Source organism: Varanus komodoensis, unplaced genomic scaffold, assembly GCF_004798865.1.
Source record: "Varanus komodoensis strain SLA01 unplaced genomic scaffold, ASM479886v1 scaffold32, whole genome shotgun sequence".
Lineage (NCBI taxonomy): Eukaryota > Metazoa > Chordata > Lepidosauria > Squamata > Varanidae > Varanus > Varanus komodoensis.
This window is the reverse complement of record NW_025335798.1, coordinates 4,186,096-4,213,823: the sequence shown is the minus strand read 5'-3', so window position 1 is coordinate 4,213,823 and position 27,728 is coordinate 4,186,096. Positions and strand designations below refer to the sequence as shown.

The following is a 27,728-nucleotide window of genomic DNA, read 5'->3' as shown; positions in this document are numbered from 1 at the left end:
CATGTCTCATCCCCTCCCATTCAGGTTGGGAGGAGTTCTTGGATCGATACAGCCTAATGGAAACCCCGCCAGGGAATCATGGCCAATCCACCCAAATATTGTCTAGTGAGTCAGCACAGCCATGCCAAACTGTCTCAGTAATGCCAACCAGCGTGCCTGTTCCCCATCTGCTTCCCACCCTGGGTATGCAATAAAATAAACAGCACGGTCCTACACAATGAGCCCAGCAAGACATTTTTCCACAGCCTATGATGCATATGGACAATAAGGCTATCAGCAGCTACTAGCCCTGAGGATATACACTACCCCCAGTTGCAAAGGCACTATGTACATTGCTTGCTGGAGAATATGCAAAGGAGGAGGCGGTTGCTTGTAGGTTTCCAATGTGCAGATGCCTCGCTGTGGTGTGTACAGAATACTGGGCTAGACAGACCTTTAGTCTGATCCAATATGGTGGTTCTTCTACTCTTAAGGCTGCACAACGCATGTCCCCATGTGAGTGTCCTTGCAGGGTAAGCAGCCTGAGGCCACAGTACACAGACTGCCTTTGGCCATGGAAATGGGGTTGTTTTCTCCTGTGACCGGAGAGCAGAGGAGATACACATTTTGGCTTCTGCCAGGGGACCAAGGGCCCTTTGGAGGCTGTACCCTCTGCTGCCCTGGAATGATACCAAGCCAGGGGGAAGTCAACCTGATCCACCCATTGCCCAGTGGAGGAGAATCTTCCCCTTCCCTGCCTGAAGAAACCCTCAGTTCCAGCAAGCCATTGCTCTGGGATGGCCAAAATCAGGAGAACAGATGCCCTGGCCCCATCCACTGGCTTAGCAACAATAGTCTCATTCATGCAAGCCTGCACAAAGTGTGCTTCAATGCTCACTTAAAGCTCATCACCTTGTTCTGGCTTTAAGAAACTGATCTCTCACCTGTTCCTTTTCCCTCCACTCTCCTTCCCTTGCCTCACCGGTCATTTCAGTCTGAAACCCTGATGACAGCACCACTCTGTCTTTTTAATGGGAGGCCCTTTGGGAGAAAAACAGAGCCTACCTATACACATGCAGATTATAATGTAAAACAGGCAAAGCCCAGGAATACACAGGGCAAATGGGTCAAAAGGGAATGGATTAAGTTTAGTAACTTAAGCACAACAACTGAAATATGGCCACCTCCTTGTTAATATAGATGTGTTCCCATTTTTATTTACCTAATTTGATTTAACAGAATGCAGAGACATCTACAAAACTCATTTCAACCTCAAACTAAAAGCAATGTGCTGTTATCTGATCTGGACTGAGACAGTGCAAGAGGCTTGGGGAAAGGAGGTCTAACTCCAGAAGCAAACACCGCCTGCCTATCTTGCACACCTTTAAATGCCAACCCTGCTCCCTCTGTACCTCCTTTCGAGAAGGCCACAGCCAACTGCATGCTTTACAGTTGATAGAAAAAGGAACCAAGGGACTGGAGAGTAAATAAAAGTGGCCTTAGATATTTTTTTCCAACTCAAAAGAAACTAGGATGTAATTGATTAGGGTTAGGCTTAAGGAGAGAAGATGGAAGAACTATACAGTAATTGTTTTCCACTACATGAATGAGAACAGAGATCAATTGTTCTCTAAAGGAGCCTAAAAGGGAACAGGTTCTCATTGTATGAAGTTGTAGTCAGGCTTTGTGCAATGCTCAGAAAAGTTGGCAAACATGTATATGTCAACCTCTTCACCTACTGTTTGATCTGAATGCACACCTTGGGTTTATGCAGAATTCAAAAACTTTTTGCCACGAATTATGGGGACAGATGGCAAAGAAAGAGGAAAGGATATGAGCTCCATGCAGGTGAGAGCAGCACCAGGGCAGAGATTTGGAGATGGAGTGGCTTAAAGAAGTTGCAAAGCTTAGCCCTTTAATTTCCAAGCCTTCATTAAACTCAGATGGTCACAAGAATTCACTTTCTTGCTTGCTTGCTTTTTCTTTGACAGTGTTACGAGTTGCATAAGTTTAAGCCCAACCATACTAGTTGCCAACTTGTTTCTAGGCCAAATTCAAAGTGCTGCTTTAACCTCTAAAGCCCTACATAAAGCATAACCCCAAGAACTCAAAGACTGCCTCTCCCTGTATGAATTCGCCTGATCCTGGAATCAACTTCAAAGGCCTTTATCTGTATGCTCCCTCCAGTAAAAGCTGGGGGGTCAGTTTGGGAACTGGCCTTTTCTGTGATGGTGCCAGGTTTATGGACAGCTCTCCCCAAGAAAACTCACCTGGCATGGACACTTTCAGCTTTTCAGTGACAAGTAACAATGCACTTATTTTTCCAGGCATCCAGACATTACTTCTGGCCCAATTGTTGTAAACTAGTCATTTTGTGTTGTTCATTCTAGACTATGAGCAGGGAAAGGTTTTGTATTTTGCATATGCATCCTTTTCATAATTTATTGTTTTTAGACTAGGTTCTTATGGTATTGATTTTTATTTGAATTGTTGTGCTGATTAACAGATTATTGGATTATCTGTTTCTTCTGTTGTATTAATCATGCATTTCTGTATCGTGTGCGTAAGTCACTTTGAGATTACATTCTATTGCAGGAAAAGATTCATAAATGTGGTAACAAAAATGGCATTGAGGACTAGAAGCTCTTATCTGCTGCAATGAGAACTGGGAGCTTTGAAGAGAAAGAGCAAAAGCTGAGATCCTAAGGAAATCAAACTTTGCCACTTTGCAAGTTCTGCATTATAGACAGCGGAAAGTATACACTTCCCCAGATAAATTATATGGTTAGGACTTAGATGGCAGTTGAAGTTAACATAGCAGAGTGTGGAATCTCCTCTTCTGAGCTTTTGTCAGCATACAGCGTACTTCAGCCTTACACGCTCTACTTAGATTAATGAGATTCTGTCTTGTCTGACAGCTCTTGAATCTGATAGCTGGGCCCATCCTAGATATTTGCCACTCCTACCTCAAGGGTGTTATCAGCCCTCCAATACTTAGGGTCCTCCCTTCTGCTCATGCAAAACTCCCAGTGCTGATAGGTAAACAACATTCTTCATCAACACACAGGAGAGACACTGAAGAGGCAAAGGGCAGGCAGCAGGCCCAAGAGGGGCTTGTGCGGGGGAGCAAGTATATGGGTGCAGCCCAAGCAAGCAGAGAATAACAACACTTTCCAAGCAGAGGAACAGAAACTTGGAACTTCTCAAAGAGCTCCGCCAGCCCCAGGAAGTCTCACTAATGCTACACCCTTCCACAAAACAATGTGCTAACCACCCTGCTCTAAATTGCCCAAGCAGATTTGTTTAAAAGAACTGTAGCTCCTGGTCAGACGTTTGGACTGTTGTGTTGCTTTCTGCCCCATTCTCAACCCCACCCTAGGAAACTGAGAAAGGCCCATACTTAGTATAGGTCATGTTGCTGTTTCTACAGCAGCCTTCTGCAAGCAGGTACCCTAAAGATGCTAGCTGGGTATAATGGGACTTGCAGTCCATCACATCTGGAGGCAGTAGGTTGGGAAAGGCTGATTTGGAAGTTCATAAGCACCTTCCTCTTACAACTGACTCCAAGAGCACAAAAGTTATTGGAGAAAAGCGACTGGCTAGGACAGGCCGCACAAGCCTTTTCCCCCCCAACTAAGTGCACTGATTGCTAATGTGTACTGAAGTTTACCACGTACTGCCAATCACTGTGAGCAGGATTCACTTGGCCCATCAGATGAAGCCTGTCTTCAGTGCAGAAGATCTAGAAGGATCTAGATTCAGTGCAGATTCAGTGCAGAGGATCTAGAAGTCCTTGCCTGCATGCACAGGGTTTTTAATATTTTTGCATTTTGAAGTTAAAACGGGCAAGAGCAGGACTGGCCATGTGCTTGCCTCTCCCCAGTCTGCTTTCAACCTGGTGCCTCTACCCTACTCTGCAGGCAGCTTTCAAGTAAATTGTTGCAAAACTGGGAAAAAACTAACACGTGGAATGATCCTTTGATATGACCTGGGAACATACATATCATCTGACTATTTGATTAATATTCTGATTAATCACAAAGGCTCCAGCATCTAGGAATGTGGTTCAGCATATATCCACCAAATTATTATTATTTTCAATTATTTCCATACATATCAGACTATTAGAAACACACAACGGGATCTTTTTGTATGCAAAACAAAACTTTCATTACTCCTCTCCGGACTGAAGGTGAGGGACTCTTCTCTGATGCCAAGTATATTCTCTGAGACTCCCCCAGTTCTTGCCACAGCATTCATCTGCTGCTCTTCACTCTTTTTCTCCCTAGCATGAACGGCACACATTCTGCCTGAAGCTTGTTGATTTCTCCAGCCTCCGGCCAGCCATTAACAGCTTCCGACAGCGGCCTTTGTGCTGCTTTTTTGGTAGAATGACGCATCTATTTCCAGGCTTGTGAAGGCTGTTTCCTTTTTCAAAGAACAGATCACGGACCAAGCCTAAATCCATCTGTGCTGAAAGTCTTGCCCAGAGTGCATAGCCAAGCCAAACTCTGTAGCCTAGCCATTCTCTCTGGTCCTAAGGAGCGTCATTCCTCTCTAAATCTCTTGCCTACGAGAATCAGAGCAGCTGAAGTACAAGATGGATTTGTGCCAAGCTGATGAGTTAAAAGAAGCCTTAGATTTCAGTATCCCATGCTCTTGAGTTTCATGACATCCAATTGCCTCAGTATTCATTAACCTGCAAGACTGACCCCTTCTGTTAAGTAATAGCTCTGGCATCAGAGGAAGTAAATGAGAATTTCAGCCAGACACCTCATTCTGAAGGGTGGCAAAGTAATCCTGGTTTTTCCAAACAAAACAGCATATGCCTATATTGCTACTAAGACAGCAAAGTTATGCAAAGTACAGGTTTCTGGATAGCGGGTGCACAAGGGAGAGCTTTTGAAACAGGACAAAACTGTGCATTAACCACCTGATTAATCAAGAGCTTAAAGCAAGGAAGTTCACTTTAAGGTAGAACTTGAATGAATATAAATAACTCTGAATCTATACTAGTTGCAGAAACCTTAGATTCCAAGACAGACCAGCTGACAACTCTAACTTTCAGCTATGACAGAAACATCTAATCTGCTACAATCATCTCTACTAAAAATAAAAGAGAGTAACACTCTCTGTGGTCCACCTGGCACACAGATCCCACAACTAACATTTGATGAACATACAAATATGTTACTTGAAAACCTCCTACTCATAAATAGTGAAATGCAGTGACCGGAATGTCTTCCAGCTCCGATTACAAAGATGGCACGTTTGGCAAATGATGAGTATCCATGTTCCCATGTTGTGCATTTGGGAAGTCAATTACATTCAAATATTGCTTTACATGTTTTGCTCACTTGTGTGGTACAGTCCTAGTGCTGGACTGCAATACAGGAGATCAAGGTTCTAGTCCCCACTCAGTCATGTAAGCTCATGGGATTACTTTGGGCCAGTCACAGACTCTCCACCTAACCTACTTCATAGGGTTGTTGTTTTGAGGATAAAAAAGAAAAGATCCTTATAAGCTGCCTTTGCTTCCTTGCAAGAGGAAGAAAGTTGGGATATAAGTATCATATAAAAATAATTTGCATCTATTTTCATTTTAAATACTGTGGAAAGAATTTGACAACCCCCCCACCCCGAAACAGAGGAGCTTTGACGCTTTAAAACCTGTTTTTAGCACTTTCTTCTTCTTCTATTACTTGCTCCCACACCTCTCCTGTTCTTCCCAATTATTTGTCTCCATACATCTTAACAAGCTAATGAATCAACAGGTGGAGGAGCAAAGTTCCAGTGCAGATGCTTTCTGCTCCCTGTCGCTCTTCGCCCTCCAGCCACAGCTGCTGCTGAATCTAAACCTGTTCTGACACACCTGTCTTCTATACTCTCTTCTGCCAGTTAACATTACCGCTAGGGGTTATGAATGCAGACAACCTTCTTTGCATACCAAGAGAAAAAGGTATGCTGTTCTCCCAGCAAAAGGGTGCACAAATACACAGAACTGGAAATAGATTGCGGGAATGAACATGAGGTACAGAAGATAACCTTTCCTACAAAACTACTTCTTCCATGAAACATCCTCTCTTTTCATCTCACCAAATGCCTAGGCTTAACAAGCTCGGGGACAGACTCTGCTTAGCACTATCAGACTCCCAGTGCCACCCCAATCTAAGCCAATCTCACAGACCAAAACATTTTCAGGGGTTTCCTGCTTCCCTAAAATGCCCGGTTATTTTTAGTGACAGTCATCATTTTGCAAATCATTTTGCAATGCTTATGCTATTCCACCAATCCTAGAACTTTTTTTTTCTTTAGAAGTGAAGGTTTTACCTAATTTAAAAACACAAGGAAACATTTTTTCTCTTTGGTAAGCATCTCCCCAGATGCTCTGCTGCCGCTTCCCCCAACCACCTTCCCTCTTTAATCAGGGGAAGAAAAATGACAGACGAACAGTACCTGGTTCATTACGCTTCCAAAATCCATTCTGCTGGGCTTTGTCGTTGGCTTAAGAAAACACTATTCACACCTCCTAGGTGGTTACTACATCCAAGGGCCAGGAGACTCTTGGCCTCACCTTAGTTAGCTTCTCCCTCCTTCATGGTCAGCAAGAGCCAGCAACTGTTTGCATAAAAGTTACCCGGTGCAGATAGTGTTAGTCAAAGTTGGCAGAAGCAAAGACTTTAAACAGAATTCCGCTGAAGATGAAGGGAAGCCAAGGTCCAGCATTCAGACATCGGTGCAGGGGAGGCAGACCTGCTTGCCTGTGGCTTTGGTGGGTGGTGAGCTTGGGAGAACAGTGTGCAGTGATTAAGCAGAGAGGAAAAAGCTTTCAGAACTGACTCGAAAGGGATTTTCCTTCCCAATCTCGACCTTATTAGCACAGCCTCTCCCCCCCCCCACCCCGTGCATCGCTGTCCAAGTACAACATCGCACACGCCCAAAAACAACACCACTAGCTGTGTGGGGCTCTTTTTTCCTCCTTCAGCTTTAAAGGGCATGGCATCTATAAACCAGCCTGCATGAAGAATCAAGGAGGGAGCCAGGGGTGGCAGAGGGAGAGAAACGAGAATGGAGCAGAAGGGGAGTGAAATAAAACATTCTGCGTGTCCGCTGCAAACGGGCTGCCTGTCTGAGTCTTATCAGACTGTCCAGACACACAGTTGGAAAGTTTGGTGTGTCTGCCTTTCTCCTGTGGTGGGGAGTGGGGTGCAGGAAGGGGGGCCAGGAGGACCCATGTCAGTCTCTGAGCCACTGCCTTTGCATCCTGCACTCTAGGAGTGGCAGGGCTCTTTCAGCCAGAGGCCCCAACTGAGGTTTGGGGCAGCTTTTAGCACCCCTTCAGTGATGGGAAGGGCCACAGTAAAAAACAGTGGGGCTCACATGCTAGCATTTCTACCAGTCGCTAAGTCCTGGGAGAGGCATTTCAACCTTTTAGAAGGTGGGGAGGGGGGAGATTGCACAAATCCTGGGAAACCATTGAAGGAAAGGGGTGGGAACAGAAGAAGAGGACATGGCCATTTGGAAAATCCCAGAGGACTGACCTGGCATTCCTGGAGGGCCAGATTTGGTCCTTGGACTGAAATTGCCCATTCCTGCCCAATTCAGGGTGAAAAAGCAGCAGTTCCACAGAACTCCTATTAGTCAACTCTACACAAGCAGCTGATGAAGGTGAGGATGAAGCTGTAGAAAGGGCTGTGCTGTCTTAGACTGCAGAAAGAAAATCACTTTTTATGTTCTCACAAGAACAAAACTAACGCAAAAGGAGGTGGAGTGAGTTGGAAACTTTCTTTTTAACATGCAGAAAGATTGAAAAAATGGAGCCCAGCCTTTGCTTTTACTGGGAAGCGGTACAGTCCACTCTCACCATGTGGGGATTCTACCACCTCACCCTGCATCATGTGTAGACAAGGTCATAGAAATCCCCAACTGCTCCATCAAACGGCCAGGACCAGCACTGGGAAGCTATCTGTCCTGATGAAACTGACATGCCTATTCACACCATAGCACACCAGGCCCTTCCTGAAGTTTTGAAGCCATAGCTGTTGGTGTCAGATCATAGACAGAAAGGGGGGAAACCTCAGTGCCCTCCCAGTTGAGCCATAAAAGACCCTCAGGCCCAGGAGCCAAATTCAGAGGGTCACATCTTCCCCCCACCAGCATCCATCATTTAGGGGTTTCCCAGCTTTTGTGCAGTTTTTTTCCCACAATGCTCAAATGTTGAAATGCCTTTCCTAAGTTTTGGTTGCTGGCGGTAACAGCTCTAAGCTAAGTTCAGCTGGTAAATGTTTCTATGTTGGCCCCAACTCCACTTTCGCCCTTGATACCACCCACTGCTGGAATGCGGGTGGCATCAGACTGAACAGAATTGCCCCTCCAGCACGCAGCAGTTCAACATCCCTGTAATCAAGGGCAATCGAACTGTTTGATATCGCTATTCCCTGACAACTGGGGAGAAGTGGGATTGGTCACAATGATTAGGAATGTATGCAGAGTAAAGCTGGGTGCTGGAGGCGGAGAGTGAAGAATGCAGAGGCTGCATTTCTCTGGCTCAAGGACAAACATGTTACGTGCAGACGCTTAACCTTTTCCTCACTAGCCATTTTTCTGCTTGTAATTCCCAACCTGCCAAACAAGTGACTTCTCACCACCCTGAGGTTCCAGATGCATGTTTGCAGCGGTATTGATGGGCCTGGAACCCTCCAAAGTGGAAAGGAAGCGGTTTTGTGGGAGGGAGCATCCCAGAGTAAGAAAACAGCCAGCGGAGAGAGATTTAAAAATGCGCGCAGAACAGCGCTGCCTATTATATGCAGTCCTGAGAGCAAAGACTGGCTTGCAGTGTCTGAACCTGTAGAAGGCAGTGGTTGCTGCAACAAAAGTTTGAAGGTCTGCAATATCCTCTTTATTTATTTATTTATTTTTTAAAGGAGATCAAATGGAGATGTTTAAAAAACCAAATTACACAGGCATGAAAAAGCACAGTCTGCCTTTTTATTAGTCTAGTCTTTACCACTTTGTTATAAGACCCCCATATGGAAGGCAGGGATTCTGATTCTGCATTCCCTTATTTATGGCAGATGTTAGCATACATTCGGTACAAAGCAGGCATCAACAAAATGTATGCAAGACAGTTCTTTTTTCAAACTGCTCAAACACTTGGGCAGCTGGACAGTTCCTCTAAGGGCAGTTCTCTGAATTATAGCACAGGAACTGGTCTCCCCCTTGCTTCTGGGATTAATTCTTCTTTTACTCGGGATTTTGGGATTTCTGTTTGGTTCTTTCTTTCTTTCTTTCTTTCTTTCTTTCTTTCTTTCTTTCTTTCTTTCTTTCTTTCTTTCTTTTTTGTAATTCCATCAACTTGGGGTAGTCACTCTGTAAGTATTGTGGTTCCCACATACACACCTCCCTCCCTGCCAGGAGCTTACCTCCCCAAACATAGCCAGCCCTTGATGAGTCAAGCTCTCTTGGAACCTCCCCCTCTTCCCATCCCTGTGCTGCACTTTATGGCACATCTGGATCCAGTTGTGGCTTGCACATTAGGGGCATTTGGAGATGGCTGCTTCTAAAAGCTAGAACAACCAAATGTTTCAAACCAACACAAAAAGAAAGAAAGAGGGAGGGAGGGAAGGTTAAATCAAATAAATCTGAAAAAATATGCTGCTGTTCCTGATTCCCCAAGACAGTTTGCAAAAGATTGCAGTTTGGAGAAGGCTTTTCTATATAAAGTGCCTAGTGTTGAAATCAGGACAAAACAAGAGGTAACATACTGGGATGACTTCTCAATAAAAGAAGAGCCAAAGATCTCACATGCTGTTCTTTCAAGGTATTCAAGATATACTGAATGCATATCCATATGCAGCCTGGTCCTTCAATATTTATGTCTGTCTGTGCTCAGAATAGCTTGCCTCTGTTTGTTTGTTTGTTTGTTTTTTCCTTTCCTTTTCTTTTAGTTGCCCCACCTCCCCACATCGGATTCTGACCCCAACGCTACCTAGACTCCAACCCTGTTGCCAGAACAGAACTATTACACTGTTTTCTCCACTATGCAAAATGTCCATCTGACTGCTGGCAGTAAGCACTTCATACAATGCGAAGCTACCTTATACGGAGTGTCATCTGTGCTCCATCAAGTCTAATAGTGTTGACACTAACTGGCAGCAGTGCTCCTGTTTCCAGGCAGGAGTTTTTCCAGCTCTACCTGGAAAGGCTGAGGATTGAACCCAGGAGCTTCGACACACACGCCAGTCCACGGCCCCTCCCTCATTCCTTCTGTGGTGTGTGGGCAGATGTTTCAGATTGAATTCTTCCACTTTCCTATTGCAGGAGACTATTTCCTTCTAGAAGACTCTGTGGATGGCTTCTGAATTTCTGCAGCAGGCTAACCCTACTTAGGAGCAGTGTGGCTTGTGGGGCAGGAAATCAATCGATCGATCGATGACTTACCGAGCAAGCCAAATGCCAGCCACCACTAGATAAATACCTGGTTTTAGCAACCTACCTGGGACAGCACAAACGCAGGTAGTGAGGGTGGGGAAAGGGGCAGAGAGAGAAGAGGCCACGGTGCATGAGTGGAGGCTGCATCAGACTTCACAGCCTACGCACTGCAAGCGTTTGAACATGCCTCCCTCATCAGAAGCTTCTCTCCTACCAAAGCTTGCTGTGGATTAATCCAATCAAGCTCTTGAATTAGGTTCTTCTCTCTCAGCCTCTTATGTGCACCTCGGCTTGCTTCTGCAGGTCACTGGGAGCCTTTTCCTTTCCCTCACTGACACAGCTGGTAGTATCCTGAATCCTGTTTCTGCTGGCTGTTTTCTTGCTGAACATGTTGTTTCCTCTTTTCCTCTCACAGATGGTCTTCGGTCTCCTTTGTCTTGTTCCTGAGGCCCTCCCTCTTCCTTTCGTGGCCTTCAACTGCTTGATCCCAAGAGTTTCTCTTTCTGCCTTCTGCTTTATCTACTTGCTCTGCAACTTCATGTCAGTCATGCCATCCTTCTGCCAAGTGTTGATTAACTTGATTTATTCTATGTGCTCTTCATTCTTATCTCCTTCTATATTTCCTACTTTAATACCATAAAATGCTTCTTATTTTTTCTTCAATTAATTTACCTGTCCTTTCTTTCTTTTCTCCATGCTAATTTAGCCTCATGAGTCACTTCCCTTCATAAAATCTAACCTTATGGATCATTCCTTCTTTATATTTGCAATTATTCTGTTTTCTGATTCTCCCTTTATGTTTGTCCTTGTTTTTACCATTCTGTTTAAAGCCTTCTGATCCTTTAAATGTTTTGAACCTTTGTTCTCTCTCTCTTCCCCCTTCATTTTCTAAAAGCACTGAAGCCACCCTGATCTTACTTTCCTCTCTCCAGAGTCTTTTCTTGACCTTTTCCTTGATAATCTCATTTTTGCTCTTGTCATTCAACTAAGATGGCTCTTATTCTTATCTCCAATTATTTTCTCGCAGGAAAGCCAACAATTTATGTTCTATGCTTTTTCAGTACAGAAAAGGCCTTTGCAGCCTTTTCCAATTGTATCGTCCCCTGATTTAGTTCAAACTCTTGGCAAATCTTTTATTATTCTTCCTTTTCTCCCTATTTCCAAATTAGTTCCAAGTATTTTCATTTTCACCAGATCAATATATCAGGAACTCACTCTTTTCTACATTTGTCTCAAAATTTCAGTCCTTTCTCTTATTAATTACATTTATCCTTACAATATTCTTCATTTTGGCCTTCCTGCTGCTGTTTCTAAGACTCTCCACTCTGTTGTAAATGCATCTGCCGCATATGGTTTGAGCCTCAATTATCTCATATTACTGCTTGTACCAACCTCTTCACTGATTTTCCTTGTCTTCTCAACTTCTCTTGAACTTCCTTGTATTTACTTTCAAATGCCAGCATGTTCTGTCTTCTTTATTTTTTTCTTCCTTTTCTATATGCTCCTTTGTCATTCTTCACAATACAGGAACTAATATTATACTCTCCATTTCCTGCATGAACCTCTTTTTTCCTATACTTCTGAATCCCTGGAATGCTTTTCCTTATGATGCACACCTCTCTTCCTCCATTTTTACAGTCTTTATTCCGATAAAGGTATTTATGTATTATTTAAAACATTTCTATGCCACTTTTCCCCATTTTTCCCCTTGTTCTCTTTCAGTGGACTCCCTTCCCCACTATGTCTCATCTGAGAGGGGCTTGGGCCCAATGGCCTTATTGGCCGCTTCCAACGCCACTATTCTATTATTCTTCCTTTCCATCATAAACATTTGGGTAAGACCTAAATAATAGAGTCTAGACAGGGACAGTACTAAGCCACACAGGCTGCATCAGTGCGTGTCAGAGAAGATGGGAGAAGACTCTGAGCAGCATTTAGCCAGGATCATCATCATCCACTCCCCCCCCCCCCGCCCTTTTAATGAACAATAAGAATACAATGACAAGCTCTTTGTTTTATGTCTCCTGTTTCCTTCCTTGCCATTCCGGATCTCTTGCTGTCCATAGCTGCAATTGGCAGGCAGCATGATGGGAGGAGATGTCGGCGCTCTTCTCCGCGACTGCATTCTTGGCCTGTTAAACATTTCTCTCCTACTAGACCAAGGTGCATGTGAGCGTACTGAGACATTTCAGATGGTATGGGCTGCTTCTCTGTGTTGCGATGTCCTTGTGGAAATTCCCAAGTTAAGGTTTCTGTTTAGAGCATCACAGAAGGACAGGGTCACTGGCTCAGACTGAGCCCCCCCCCCCCAACTCAGTTGGCCAGCTGGTAAAACAGCTGCAGTGATGCTGCTGATGAAAGTGCAGCCACAGATGAGTAAAGCTCTCAGCAAAACCATACATGGGTAAAGCCAAGCGAAATGAGACCCTGTTGATCCACAACACTGGGAGTGCCTTCAGGACTGAGCAAAGCAAGCCTACCTTACTCTAGACTGTATTTCAGATTCCTAACCAGCACTGGAAGTAACAAATTTGGGAATTCTAAGACTGTATGCAGGCCGAACAACTCTTGAAATAGAACAAAGAACAGGGGAATATCAGGGTTAGTAATGACCTACACATTTCCAAGAACACGGATCATTTGCTTCTTCCCACTCCTGAAGGAACCTTCTAGGGGCTGACCTAAAAAGAAACATCCTAACCCTCTCCATTTTTAATTTCATAGATGATTAGTCTCTTGGCAGTAAAAAGCACCCATTTTTTGTAGCAACCACACACACACACACACCACTGATATCAGACATAGGGTCTGTTCCCAACAAGTGTTCCCAACAACCCATGATGAAGCCATCCTGCTAGGTTCAGACCACACAACAAGCCACCTTGAAAACACCTCCTTGAACAACGCAGCAAGTCATGATTCTCAGAGTGGTCTGTGCATGAAAAATAAGCTACCCTGTGGAAGCCATGCCAGGTTCAAATGTCACAACAACCCACCTTGGTGGGCTATCATGCAAACTAGATCATCACATGTGAACCTGAAACCATGGGTTTTCCTGGATTGTTTTGCAAGGGAAAACCCACCCATAACAACTTGGTTTTGCAGCAGGCAACTACAGCACCACAAATGCATATGGGATATAAGGAGGGAATGATGAAGGGGGGAAACCCAGAAATAGAGAAAACTGTGGTTTGTTTAAGTCTAGGCCAGAAAAATCTTGGGTAGAGCAATGAACAGTGGGTCAAATGCAAAATCAGGTCAAAATCCAAAATAATTAAAATAGCATCAAAATAAAACCACCAACAGAAAGTGATAGTGCAAAGAACAGTAAAAGGATGAAAAACCTTGGAAAACAAAATGGTCTTCACCTGGGTGAAAAAGACTACAGGGCCGGCAGCAGGGCAGTCTCTCCGAGAAGAGCCTTCTACAACCAAGGCGCTGCTGGCGAACACCACCCCAAACACACACACACACACACACACACACACACACACGTAGCCACCCAAAACTGGACTCTCATTTACACAGCAGCAAGTCAACTACAATCAGATTACAATTAGGCAATCAGACTAATTAGCATACCGGACTAGCAGGATAAGGCATATCCTGGCGGGGCTGATAAAAACACTTAAGTAATCCATCCAAGCCACTTGCTGAATTCAGCCTAATTTAACCCTGCTAATTGGAACCCTGCTGAAGTCACTCCCCTGCCCCACCTCCATCAGCGCTCTGTGCAAGAACATTATTCCCACTCCCTACATGCACAAATGCTGCTCACTCCTGAGCAGACACTGATCACACCTACACAGGGGCCTCGCTCGATGCCCTGAACTGGAGCGAGCAGAGGAGGTGTGAGTGTCCAGGGATGGGCAAATTCCATGTCTTCCAGTGTGATGACATTCCTGAGATTCCAACAGCTGCTTTCCAGGCTCTATGATCTATACTGCCCTGAAAGAACATATCCACAGGTTTGTAACTGCCAAAAAAAAGAGGAGGGTGGGGGGGGGGAAACCCTGGGAAACTTTGTCTATTTGCAAGAGGCTGCTAATAAAAATGATACCATGCATTACTTGATCCTTGCAATGCAAACGCAATGGCACCAGCAATGAAAGTCCAAGATGCATTGAGGATAAGAGAGAGTCCTGTAAACAGTATTGACCCCCTCAAATCCAGTCAAATTCCTAGCTACTTCTGGATTCCTTTGGAAATACCCCATTGAGGAAAATTGTGCAAGGAAATTGCACAGGCCGATGCATTTGAAGGATGAACCCAAGTGGTGTTTCCAGTCATCAGGAGATAAGGGTTCAGTGTCCTGCACAGCAGTGTTCCCTTTGCCATGGGGAAAAGAAAACAGAGTACTGTTAAATATGCAAATCTCCTACAGGTGTATGTATGCAGGTTGCAGAATTGGTTCTTGTGGTACATTAATTTCATTTCCTTTAAGCATGGAGTCCACGTATACCTCCACATGGCCACATGTGACCCTAGAACCCCTTTTGTACAACTTTCAGTCTGGTTGAAATCTTGACAAGCTCAGATCCCTTAAAATTATACCAGAGAGAAATGAAAGGGCAAGAAAAATAAGCCACCATTTCTCTCTGCTTCCTAAGCTTGTATCAACATAGGGAGATTCATCAGGGCTTGAATGAGTCATTTGAGTCCATCTTCTCTTCACGAACACCGCCAGTCCACACAACAAGCATAAGAATCACAAGCAGTGTCCATATAGGGGAATATCAAAGGACACTCCACTTAAGATGGCACCTTGTCTCCCCCCCCCCCACACACACACACACACACACCTTCAGATTCTACGCGTTGCTATCCTAGGGAGGTGCTAAAATGCCCAACTCTTATCATTATCCTAGTCCTATCTCACCTTCTTTCCTCCTACAGAGAACCCATGGCGGCTTAAGAGTTATCCTCACAACAACACTGTAAATTACATTAATTCAAGAATCAGTACATGGCCCAAAGTTACCCAGTGGGCTTTGTGGCTGAGTGGGGACTAGAACCTGGCTCTCCCAAGTCCCAGCCCAGCACTCTGATCCCTATGCCACACTGGATCTCTCTTCCATGATGCTTTTATGGGGACATGCTTTAAACTCATTCTAGCCAGTGGCAAGATAATACAGCACAGACAAGCAGCCAAACTCACTTCCACTCATTAAGCTGATATTGGGTATATTTCCAAACTGACAAGAGGGGGATGGAAAATCTCCTCAGGTCAGGCTAGGGAAAAATTGCATGACTATTTTTTGTTCTCCCCTGAATGTGCACTGGAGAATCATGCATCTCTGGGAACAGTTAGAGGAGCCCCCAGACAGGTACTTCAGAGTTACCCCCATAGCTATGACACATCCCAGAAGCATCCCTCCAAACCTCGTAGGAGTAAAGCATGGCCTCTGGTCCAGACAGTAACACAGAGATTGACTTCCTGTTCCCAGCCATTTCTCAAGATGCATGCCAAATCTTAGTGAGTGGGTGGAAAGGGAATGCCTGAAGAAGAGGGAAAGCTTCTCTGAAAGTTTAACAGGGGCTGGAGACTAGAGGAAGAAAGATGTATTCCCACAGATTATCAAACTGAGCTAGCCTCTGTGCCACCTCATTTTATATAGTGCTTCCAGCTGGAATAGCTTTGGCCCTGCTCCCCCAAAAAAGAAACCGGGAAGAGCTCTTTCTCAAGGCCTGTCTGAGGTATAGCACTTTCCCACTTGATCAGCTGCTCTTCTGATCTGAGCTTATTCACAAGACTTACCAGGAAGATACACAACACTAATCCCCTTTCATGCCTTTTCCCACCTTGCAGAGTAGGCCTACAACAAATAACTGTGCAGTGACATGCAAAGAAATCCTAAACAAACAAGGAAGATAAGTGGCCAAAAAAAGAAGATAAACTGAGATGCCAGTATTTAAAACACACATCAATAAACACATAACAATGCAAATTTAGAAATTAGTACTATAATTTAAACAAAAATGCAGTACATCTCACCATCCTGCAAAAGACTGAGCAGGTGTGCCGGCTCAGTCCGCCATCCAAGCGCTAACTAGTGATAGGCAAATTCAAGGCTCCTTTTAACCCTCCTCATGTGCTTGCAAAACTCTGATAGCACAATCAGAACCTTCTGCCTTCTCACATGAAGCACAAAGAAAGACTACAAGTCACATGCATAGAAGAGGGATGCCACTTGCGCAGATTTTGCAATGGTCGATTCCTGGCATGCGCCACACAAACGTTCAGCATGCTTGCCTGGAAGTCGGATTCACGACCACAGGAAAGCAGGCTGGAGTCTGGGGAGCCAAGTCAAACCCAGGGAATCCAGCAGATTTCCATCCCTAAGTGGATTCTTCACACCTCCCAAGGTGTGATCCCACATGAAATAATGTAAAGCTTTGCATATTTTGCTTATGCTAGCTTATATGCATAGATGCCAATTCAGAAATAATTATTATAATGAGAAATACAGAAATATACACAGAACCACAGCATGTCAATGGGGGAGGCTGTGCCCAGGTGGCCTGTGAGCTTTGTTCACTCTACTGGCCAGCTAGTAATTGTGGATGGGCCACCTCAAGGCTGCTGCTTGGATGGTTCCTTATTGCCACACTGCCCATCCTTGGACAAGGTGCTGGACCATGTGCTGGCCTGACAACCCTAAGCAGTGTTGAGCTATACACTGGATTATTCCAGTCAGGACTCAGAGCTGGTTACAGCACAGAAACAACCCTGGGTCTTTTCCAGGTAGTAGATACAGGGAATGCAACCTCTCAGTGGGTTTCAGTGGGATTGACCGTGGTATCCTTCTGGCTTAGGCTGGGGAGGCACAGCTGTGAAGTGGCTCCAGTCCTCCTTGGCAGAGCAGTCTCCGAAACCAGTGTGGGAAAACCTTTGCTGCAGCGCATGGCCGTTAGCTTGGTAGGTGCCACAGGTTTATGTCTTTGCCCCCTTGGTTTTTAATATCCACCTGGAACCATGGGGTAAAGTTCTGTGAGGTTTGGGCTGAAGTGCTACTGATAGGAGTATGATACTCAGTTCTACATCTCATTTCCATCCTCCCAGGAATGTTGTTGAACTCAAGAAGCAGTGTCTGGTGGGTGTTTTGGGGTGGATGAGAGTAAATGAGTTGAAAATTAATTCAGCCAAAGCAGAAGTAAAATAGGTTTGGACACCAAGTGGTCTGAATGGAGGTTTATTACGTATCTTAGATAAGTTTGTGTTCCCCAGCAAACCAACTATGCAGTCTGTGGTCCCTGAATTCTCTGCTGACTTGGGAACCCCAAGTGATAGAAGTATCCAATAAAACATTGAATCGGCTTAGGCAAGTATGCTAGCTGCAGCATCATATGGAGAAGATGGATTTTGCCTCAGTTATCTATGCACTAGTAACATCCATCTAGACTGCTGTAATACACTGTCCATGGGGCTGTCTTTGAAGATGGTTCAGAAACTTCAGCTGCTGCAGAATGCAGCACCCAAATGAAGCATGGAGAGAATCAATTATGCTATGCCTATTCTGTGCTAGCTGCATTGGTCAGCAGCCTGCTTCTAAGCCCGGTTTAAAATGCAGTGCTTGACCTTAACTGGTTTGGAACAAATTACTGAAAGGTCTGTCTGCACCCTTATCATTCTGTCCACAGTCTGAGATCAGCAAAAGAGGCCCTTTTGTGTAGGTGGACAACCATACAAGAGAGGGCCTTTTCCACAGTGGGCCCACATGTCTGCAATTAGTAGCCAGCAGGAGTCCCCCAGGCCCATCATCTCAGCCTTTTAAGAAGACCTTGAAAGCATACCAGTCTCACTGGCCTTGCCCTCCTATGTTTGCCATTGCTAATTTTATGGCTGTTTTATGGCATTCTTACTGTTATGAGAGTATGCTTTTATCATTTTTAATAACACATCAGTTTTTATTACGTGTTTTATTGTCGCACTCTACCTTGGGAGAGCTCCCACCTGGAAAGGCAGCCAAGAAATAAACCCTGGCCTTCCCTTCAAATGGAAGATGCCTTCAGATTAAAGGACAATCCTCTCTTTGAAAACACAGGCCATCTTACTTTTCAGGACTCCCAAATCACAGAAGCAAAACTGTGTCCTTGCTTCTACTTGCTGTTAACATTAATGCACCAAGGAGGCCCTAGCAACTCTGCAGGTTTTCTCCTTCCAGAGAGGAGGAAAAGCAACAGGTTGAAGCTTTGCTGTCTTGAGTTACAAGACAGTACATCCCCTGGATACCTTGCTGCGCAACACACGAATAAATAAACGCACATGTTTTGGATTCCCAACATCAAGCGGCTGGGTGGGTGTGCACAGGATGGCAATACAAAGGCAGCACAAACATTTTCAAGACCTCCTCTCTCCCAGTTAAGCAGGGGCACTGGCCAAGCTGGGAGGAAGTCTGAAGTTGCTCCTCACCCTTCCCCTGCACTGAAGTTTGCCCAGGTTTGTCTGAGTCCCTTGAGTAAGTGCTGTCCTCAGAACACAATGTTCAGGCTCAGCTCGGTCTTGGCGCCCAGGCTTCCCTGGCAGCTGTCCAACAGCTTGTTTAATAATGTACACATGGCTGTTAACTTAGATTTCTGAAGGAAAAGTGGTGGGTGGAGGACAAGCGGTTTGCATCTCAATAACAGATGAGGCAAGGCAGATATCCTGATGCAACAAATGGACAAAATGAGGCTTGTGACAGGGATCCTTGAACACCCACCAGCAGTGGGGTGCGAGAACACATGGCAGATTGGGAGAATGCAAAGGCCTCCAAGCCATGTGCGGACTCTGCCTCAGGGAACCTACGAAATGGAAATAACATATAGTACATTAAACTTAGTGAGTGTGCTTGGACATAGTAATAAACCATGGGAACGAGGCTCGGTGAACCTCTAGCCTGTGTGATTTCCCTTTGGCTATTCTGAGGCGTGTGGAAGCATGCAGACCCAAAGAAACTGCATGGGGTTAATCTTAATTATGCCTTCTTTTGAAAGAATCTTACTTTAAACAATGAGTTAAAAAGCTGTCTTGTCAAAGAAATGTAGGTAAGATTAATAACAGTTTAAGGTTTGGACATTAGTTCAGGATTCAGATGTAACCAATTAATCAAAAGTGGAATATGGAAGCTTTTGAAATCCACCTTGGAACTAGAAGAGGCTTTTAAACCCACTGCATCAGTGACTGCAATCTTTGCCAGAATAAGACTGAGTCTCTACACAATTTCCCCTCTCCCTTCCCACAGTATAATTGCCAAGCAGTGTTGTGGTACAGTAGAACAAGGTTAAGTAACACAACTGCACTGGTGAAGAGTTGCACTTTGTTTCAGAATTCCAAAATGTAGCACATTTTTCCTGCCCACTCACCCAAAGCAAAACAAAACAAAGCAAGAGTGCTTAGAAATGCAGCACAGGGTAGGATCACTTAAACCACCCTCAAGCGACTGTAAATAAAGATCGATGGGCATACGTCTAGACAAGTTCAACAAGAAAGGAAAGGGAATATGCATCCTCAAACTCACTTAGAATAGTTCTAGTCATGCTAAAGCATGATGCCCAAATGCAACCAGTGATTAATAATGTCATACAAACAGACAAATACCGGACCAGAAGAGGGATGGATGAGATTTTTGGCTTTGCTCACAAAACATGCACACTTGAGTCATTTGAGTCTCCAAACACAAGCACAACCATGTGGCCACCAAAAATATTTTACGCTGTCAAACACGTATCTGAGTTCATCTCATTCCCTCTGCAGACTGAATCAGCCCCACCTCAGCAAGTTGCACAATTTGGGGGAACTTGCAAAAATTGCCTGCTCAGTTGCACAAGCTTCCCATTCACACAGAGTGAGCAGTGACTATGAATGGAAATCACGTACAAGACAAGCAGGAAGGCAATGCTTGGAGAATCCTGGCAATACCGAACTTTGCACGTTCACCCATTCCCTAATCTGGGGCACAGCACTGCCACACGCACAGAAAAAGCCTGTAGTAAAAGGAGTGTCCAAATAAAGAGTTCTTGGAAAAATAAGAGGCTGCTGCTGCTGCTGCCTCCTCCTTCCCCACCTCCCTCCCAAGCAGCCTGCCAAACCTTCCTGATGAGGAGAGGCAAATATCAGAGGTGCTCCACCCCCTTGGCTGTGCCCTTCCTCACTACAAGTCCCAGTGTCCCCAGGGGGAACATCTATTCCTGCTGGCAGAGGGCCTCACAGTCTCATGTTCCTACTGTGAGAAAATGAGAGTTGAAAGAATTGTACTGGCAGTCTTGAGCTTTCCATTTCAAGGAAGAACTGAATGAAGTCACTACTCTTGGCCATCAAGAAATATTACATAGCCAGGAAGAGATCTTTTCATGAATGCTTACGAATGAGTTGTCATCCTTCCTAGCCTTCTAGTTCTGCCTGCAGGATCACCCAGAGCAAGTACAAAGCAACTGGAGAAGAGAAGGGGCCAGCCTGCCAAGCGCACCGCCACTCACCTACATCCCCGGGAGTGCCTTGCTTCTTTGCTCCAGAGCATAGTGCAGAGAGATTCTGGCCCTTGCAGCTTCTAAAGGGCTGGGATTTCATGAACAAGGACACCCAAACTTCAGAGTGGAAGGGAATCCAGAATCCACTGCTAGGCCCTACCAGAATGCCACAGAAGACTGTACAGCCAATGAGATTCCCAGAACTCTTCATCAGACCATGTGATATGAGAGGCGCAGATTTAGGGGAGCAACAGAAAAGTGTAAGATCCTGTGCCCATGAGTTCTGCTGTATAAGAGTTGGCTTAATGTTTGAACATTCCTGCCACTCCCTCTACCCCCTGCCTGAAGAAGACATCTGGAGAATGCAAAAGCTTAGGACTATCTTTTGCAGCATTCTTCATCCTCATACAGGTATTGTCTAACTGTGAATTCAGATTCCTCCCCACCCTGCCCTTGGTTGTCTGCACTCATAGATCAGCATGAAGTCCCTTCTTGTGCATGAACTACCACAGTTACTCTCCATGGCCAGAGGCCATTCTGCAGCCTTTCCCAGAGACTGCCACTCTAAGTAGAAGCCTAGTATCTCCTCTGGCCTTCGACATAAAGTGCCAACACTTTGGAACCGAATCAAGACAATGCCTGATTGTGAGATAAGGGAAACAAGCAGGCCTTCATCTGAACCAGGGTTTACTTACCTGGCTGAGCCCCAGAACCATTGAGCTCTCAACCCTGGTACATGTGCCTGGGTGCAACCTGGAACGTGCCAGCTAATGATAAATGGGGAAGAATGATTCTGAGAAAATAAGGTACCCAAGGATCAGCTAACAGGAGCCCTAGAATGTGCATGGGGCATTCCTATTTCTCTCTCTTGCAGAGATACAGAGGAAAGTTTTGGAGAAATTGGTATGAATGACATAAAAATCTGGAGGCTACAGAAGGCTGACTTGGAGTCAGAGGAAGCCTGCACCCTGCTCAGTGCAATTAGGACAGCTCAGCACTCAACTATTCCAGCACTCAGACTGAACCTGAGTGGAGACAACTGACAATGATTGGGAGGGAACAGTGGAGAACCCAGGTTCCACACATGCACGATCTAAGGCTGCAGTGAAGATAGACTGGTTGCCTCATTGACTGGTTGACCTTCCAAGCAGAAATTAATGGTTTCATGATATGCATCTGACATTTGAAGTCAAGCAGAAGTATATGCATGCATCTTCTTTCTCAGTAATGTTTCAACCTGTATAATCAAATGTGTGCATATACCCTGTGTATCTATAATTACTGGTCCTATACTCAGGATGTTTGTATTAGAGTTCTTATGCTGTTCAGTGCAGCTTCAGTGATAGCTAAAACATTCCAAATGCTCAGGAATAACAAAGAACATTATTCAGTCCAGTCTCAGTCCAGCCTTCCTCCAAGATGCTCATAGCAGTACATGCAGCCCAAGCCCTTCCCCCATTTTCATCTTTGCAACAACACTGTGAAGTAGGTTAGCCTAGGCAGTGAGTAATGGGGATTTCACTCTGGATTGAACTGGTCCTCAATTTAACTGCCATACCACATGGAGACCCTTTGGCACCACAGACAATTGTGTTGCAATTTATATACAGCCCATGGCAGGTCGATGCAATGCTCTTTCCCTGTTGTTATATGCTTTGCTATGCCATGATCCTTTGTTTAAATTCATGACCTGATGTAGTATGAATAAAAGTGTTGTGGGGGGAGGGGGAAATGTGTCTGCACTTCGATTCAGAACAAGCCAACACCCTTCATAGTTCTCCATTCTATGAGCCATGAAAGCAGAATGCACTTGTTTTATTGACCTCTCCAAAACTTCAAACCCATGAGTGTCCCTGATAGTCCCAGAAGGGGAAGGCGCTGGGGCAGGGTTCGCCTCTTCCCATGCTCTTTCCATCCTGGAATCTGGGAAGAAACAAATCTCAAGTGACAGATGGATGCAGACCAATGCAAGAAGCATCTTCTTCATGCTCATTCATGCTTTGCTTTCTCTCACACACACACATACACACAGGAACACAAATTTGGAACCAAGCATCTCAGGGAATCCACACAGAGTGGAAAAGGAAACTTTCTGAACCTAATTTCTGCAGCTGAATCCTCACTTCCAGATCAGTCATTAAATACTGGTTGTAAATTTGTGGTTATTACTTTTGGTTATTCAAAACTAAAAATTTCCAGGTCATATATGCAACAGTTAAAACTTCCTCTTTCCCAGTAGAATTTCATTTAGGCTCTAACCTGGTACCCTTCCCCAGATGTGTTTGATTACAGCTCCCATCGCCACTAACCTACCAGGCCATCGGGTTTGCTGGCTCAGAGCAGTTGCAGAAGAATCAGCCTTCATCTTATTGCACAAGAAGCTTACAGAAGACAGCTTCATACTGGTGATGATTTATGTTTCAGCATCAAACCTGACCAAAGCACATGGTCTGTTTGGAAGAAGGGATATGTTTGTGAACTAGTATTATTGATACCATACAGACACAACATTGCACATGGCACATTTAAAGTATCTAACCAAAAACTTTTTTTTTTCAGCTGCTCCCATGCATAAAGAATTATAAGAATTGCTGGGTCACCTCCACAAATACAGGTATTCCTCTTTCCCAGAACAACTTCATTTAAGTCTTACAACAGCCTTTCCCAACCTGCCTCCTCTCCAATGTGTTGGACTACAATGCCTGTTATCCCCGACCTACCATGTAGGCTGGGAGTGGTGGGAGTTGTAATCTCATGTCCCAGGAGAAGACAAGGGTGAGAAAGCCTGCTCTTCAAAGAAATTAACTTCAATTAGGAATGTATGAGAAATTTGTTATAGTTTGTTTTTGATCAAGATTTACCCAGTTCACACCTTCAAAACACAGACACAATCAGCAGTCAAAATCTGTACATTTCCAAACTTGCAATGATTCATGGATGAAAACAATGCATTCAACAACATTCATACAGCTGAAGTTGGCACACAAATATGTTTTAATCAATCGAAAAAGAATGCATACTTTTCAAAGATGCAAACCATTCTTGCGTACATTTGGAAAATCTGTACAAAAATACAGATTTTCAGGCAAAAGGGAAAAAACAAAGTTTGCAATCTGATTATGGACTCACGTCAGAACAAGCTTCGTGACAGAACTCAGAGAACTTTAGCAAGTTCATATTTTGTTGCAAGTTCAAATTTTGTTGCTTTGCACATTCCTAGATTGAGCAAGCAAAGTCAGGATGTAAACTGGAGGAAGGTTTCAGTAGACATCCTGATTTGTTAGCTGTCATCACTAATCCAAGATGAGCGCTGATCAAAACTAGAAGAGTTTGTGTGCTAACCAACCAGTAAAGATTTGCACAATCCCATCACCACCTGAGCAACTTGGGCAGGTTCTGCTGGAAACTGGACTTTGGTATCATCACTCAGCTGTCCTCTCACTCATATGACCACCAGGGGCACTGGGAGTAGAGCAGATGGGGGTCCCTGCCTCCTCTACCCACCGAACTCTATTCCCTGCTCTTAGGTTGCCTCTTTTATCCTGTGGTCACTCTGACTTCCTGTTCCCTACCTAAGCAGTCATGCTACAGCTCATCCCATATGCGTACTCCGAGCAGGTGGCTTTCTAAGCAGAGCGAAGTATGAGGCTTTTCTGTCTACGGGTGCAATCCAGCATCCTCTGTGCTCACTGCACGTAAGCCTCCAGACATGAAGGCTTCTGTGCATGCCCTGCAGGGCATGAGGCATGGTGGTGGTGGTGGTGAACTCGGCCACCCCACGCTTAGAGGCCAGCATTTCATCTGAATGGCCATTTCTGGCGAGCTAGATGAAGCACCGAGGAAGGGGAGAGAGAGAAGCGGGGGTGCCATCTGCACAGTATCTTCTACCCTACAGATCTAAATTTTTAAAAGCCACCATGAAAGCCTCTGATTCTGAAGGGCAGCCCCGTCGTGCCAACTGAGTGTACAAAAACAATTAGGTCAGGCATCGTGGAATGGACCAGGAAGCCGTCAGGCTGGAATGCCAATAGGACGTGATCTTGGGGCAAGGTGCAATTCACATGCCATTTAAGACAGTAGTAAAATTTGCATTCTAAATTAACTGGCCCAGAGTGAACTCATGAACACGTGGGCCAACTTCTTTGACAGCATCTGAAGCACGGGGGCATCTTCATCTCGTTGCTGAAGACAAATGCGAGCAGATGAAAAAGGACTACTACTGACACAGATCATAACAAAAATCTGCCCTTGACTGAAAGTGGGGATTAACTGAAGTGTCACTCGTGTGTGTGTGAGTAAATTTGTAAGAGACAGATAGAAAGAATGTCACAACTAGAACCAGGGGACTGAATTTCCATGAGTTTTGTTTTTTGCATCAAAAGTTGCCCTTTTGATAACAGCAAACTTTTTGCTGAAAAAAATATTCAACTAGAATTGCTTATTCTTCAAATATATGTGCAGCAGAGAAGGGAGTGAAGAAAGAGAATGAGCACTGGCCATGCTCACTGGATAAGAACCAGTCTGACATTTGCAAATCTTGGAAGCTATACACACACACACACACATACACACACACATATGTATACACACATTCCTCCATAGCATTGCAATAATATACTGGAAAGCTGCCAGGTGGGTGAGGCAGCCCTCAGGATATGGAATCCGAAATGGCAGGGCATCCTATTCTAATCTTCCTTCCCTTTCCCTAAAATAAACTCCTATTTACATTTGGACTTTTCATCTAGCTGCAGGGCTGAGTTTTCGGTGGTAGCATAATTTCCTGGCTGCTTTTGTGCATCTTACGGAAATGTTCTCTCTGTAGCAAATGCAGCCAGGGCTGAGCAAAACACTGTTCTGCAGCACTGGAAGATCCTCATACTCTCTCTCTCTCTCTCTCTCTCTCTCTCTCTCTCTCTCTCTCTCTCTCTCTCTCTCTCACACACACACACACCCTCACCCTCACCCTCACCCTCACCCTCACCCTCACCCTCACCCTCACCCTCACCCTCACCCTCACCCCACCTGCAGCTGAGGGACCACAGTCGCCTTCAAAGCTCCAAGGTCTTGCAGCTGGAGGGCTGCCTAGGAATGAAAGGAACTGCGTGGGAGGAGGCCTGGCTCGAAAGCCACATGGATGAACAACCTCAAACAAGGGGTAAACCAAAACAGAAAAAGAAGGGAGAACACGGAGGAGGTGAGGCAGCCGCTCGCCCATGAACTAACTCCTCCAGCCTGCACAACTCCAGGAGAACAGGGCAGTCTGTAAGCAGGCAGGAATTCTCATGAATGTGTTGACCCTTGGGACAGAACCTTCCCTGGCTGCAAGGACAGCCTTACATGGGCATTCTCAGCTCCAAATGCTTCCCAGATGATTGGCTGCAAGTTCCCTGGACTGGCACTATTTCTTCTCCTGCACAATTGCTTTGTTTTAATCCCTACTTTCTAACTTGCTCCAATGGCTCCACTCTCCTGATGAATTTATCCACAAGCAGGGCCAAGGGAGGGGTGTAACTCAGGGGCAGAGGACCTACATACCTTGCCTGCAGAAGGCCCCAGGAAGGGCTGAAACACAGCCTTCTGCAACCCTAGGGAGCCCCTGCACGTCAACATCTACAATTCTGGGCTCAATGGGGCAAGGGCAGAGCCCAGTGCAGAGCAGCTTGCTCTGTTCTAGGGTGCCCTGTCATCCATCTAAGTCCATTCGCAACACAAATGCCACATGAGCCCAAGACTGCAATTTCATTTTTTCCGAACTAAGGCAAGTGGGTTAAGCACATGCTTACTGCTGTGGCTGTAAAGCTGGGGCAAAGGCTCTACTCCCAACACTAAATGAAGCTTGCGAGGGATGGGATCGAGCCTGCAGTCTGCTGCTGGAGCACCTTCTCCCTAGGCAGCTCATTCCTAGGTATGGTTCTCCATCGCTGGCGTAACCTAAACTGGGAGAGGAGGAGCTAGCCCAGACTTCAATATCTTCAATAAAAAGGATCTCCGGAGACAGAATGCTTGCGCTCTTAAAAGGCTCTCAACACTTACCCATGATCAATGAAAACCAGAGCAGGGCACTTAAGGGAGTCCCACTGAGAAATATACAGATCGTGTGAAATCTATTCAGTCTCTGTGCACTGGCAATCAAAGAGATTAACAGCCTTAACGTGAAGTAGTCACCTTGGATGATGGAATTTGGGTGACATCAAGGGGAAGAGTGAGAAACTGAGAGGTGGAATTTTACGTGATGTTTTAGCAATGTACAGGTATGCTTGTGTGCACTGATACAACATCACTGAAAGCAGGGATCTTGAAGCGATTGAACCTGCAGCTCTATTAGAAAGAACCTTGTACACAAGGAACACATCTGCAGTAGGTGTATGTGAGGAATCTGCTTTGGGGATGGAAATCCGTTGGCTTGCCTCATTGCAGCTCCCCAGACTCTGTCCCACTTTCTCTCTGCCCTAAGTCACCTTGTACTGAACATTCACATAGGCAACCAACAAGAAGCATGTTCAAGCAGAGTTCTGCTTCCACAAAAAGCCTTTGCATGGTTTGTGTAAAGAATTCCTTACTTTGCACTCTTTGCACAAAGAAGCTGCTCGGTCTACCAAGCTCGGCTTGCTTCTGGCCAGGGCCAAGCATGGGGAAGAAGTCCAGCGAGCACAAGAGCCAGATTCCAGCTTCATCTTTGCATCCCTAATCCTGATTCTGTGCTAAGCATGAACACATCAAAATTGCTTTGTTGCAGTGTTTTATCAACAGAGACATACTAACTAGGGAGGCAGGAAAAGAGAAAAGCAGTTGAAATGAAGGAAAGGGCACGCATTACTTGCATATCCTCCAGTTGACACAGGACTCAGCCAAAGAAGAACATGGGTGGG

At 45.1% G+C, this 27,728-nt stretch overlaps 1 protein-coding gene across 12 annotated transcripts in view; it reads right to left on the bottom strand.

The window, feature by feature from the left end:
* Nucleotides 1-27,728, bottom strand: part of TNS1 (tensin 1) — a 368,326-nt gene that overhangs the window by 185,420 nt on the left and 155,178 nt on the right. The window contains exon 1 of one of the 12 annotated variants that reach the window (XM_044438213.1): nucleotides 6,436-6,813. The exons of 10 other annotated variants lie outside the window; for them this stretch is intronic. In XM_044438213.1, the coding sequence (XP_044294148.1) occupies nucleotides 6,436-6,462 (27 nt within the window). In that variant the 5' untranslated portion in view covers nucleotides 6,463-6,813. Of the gene's footprint in view, nucleotides 1-6,435; nucleotides 6,814-27,728 lie in introns of those variants that run through there. One more of the 12 variants, XM_044438214.1, reaches the window with a different exon arrangement.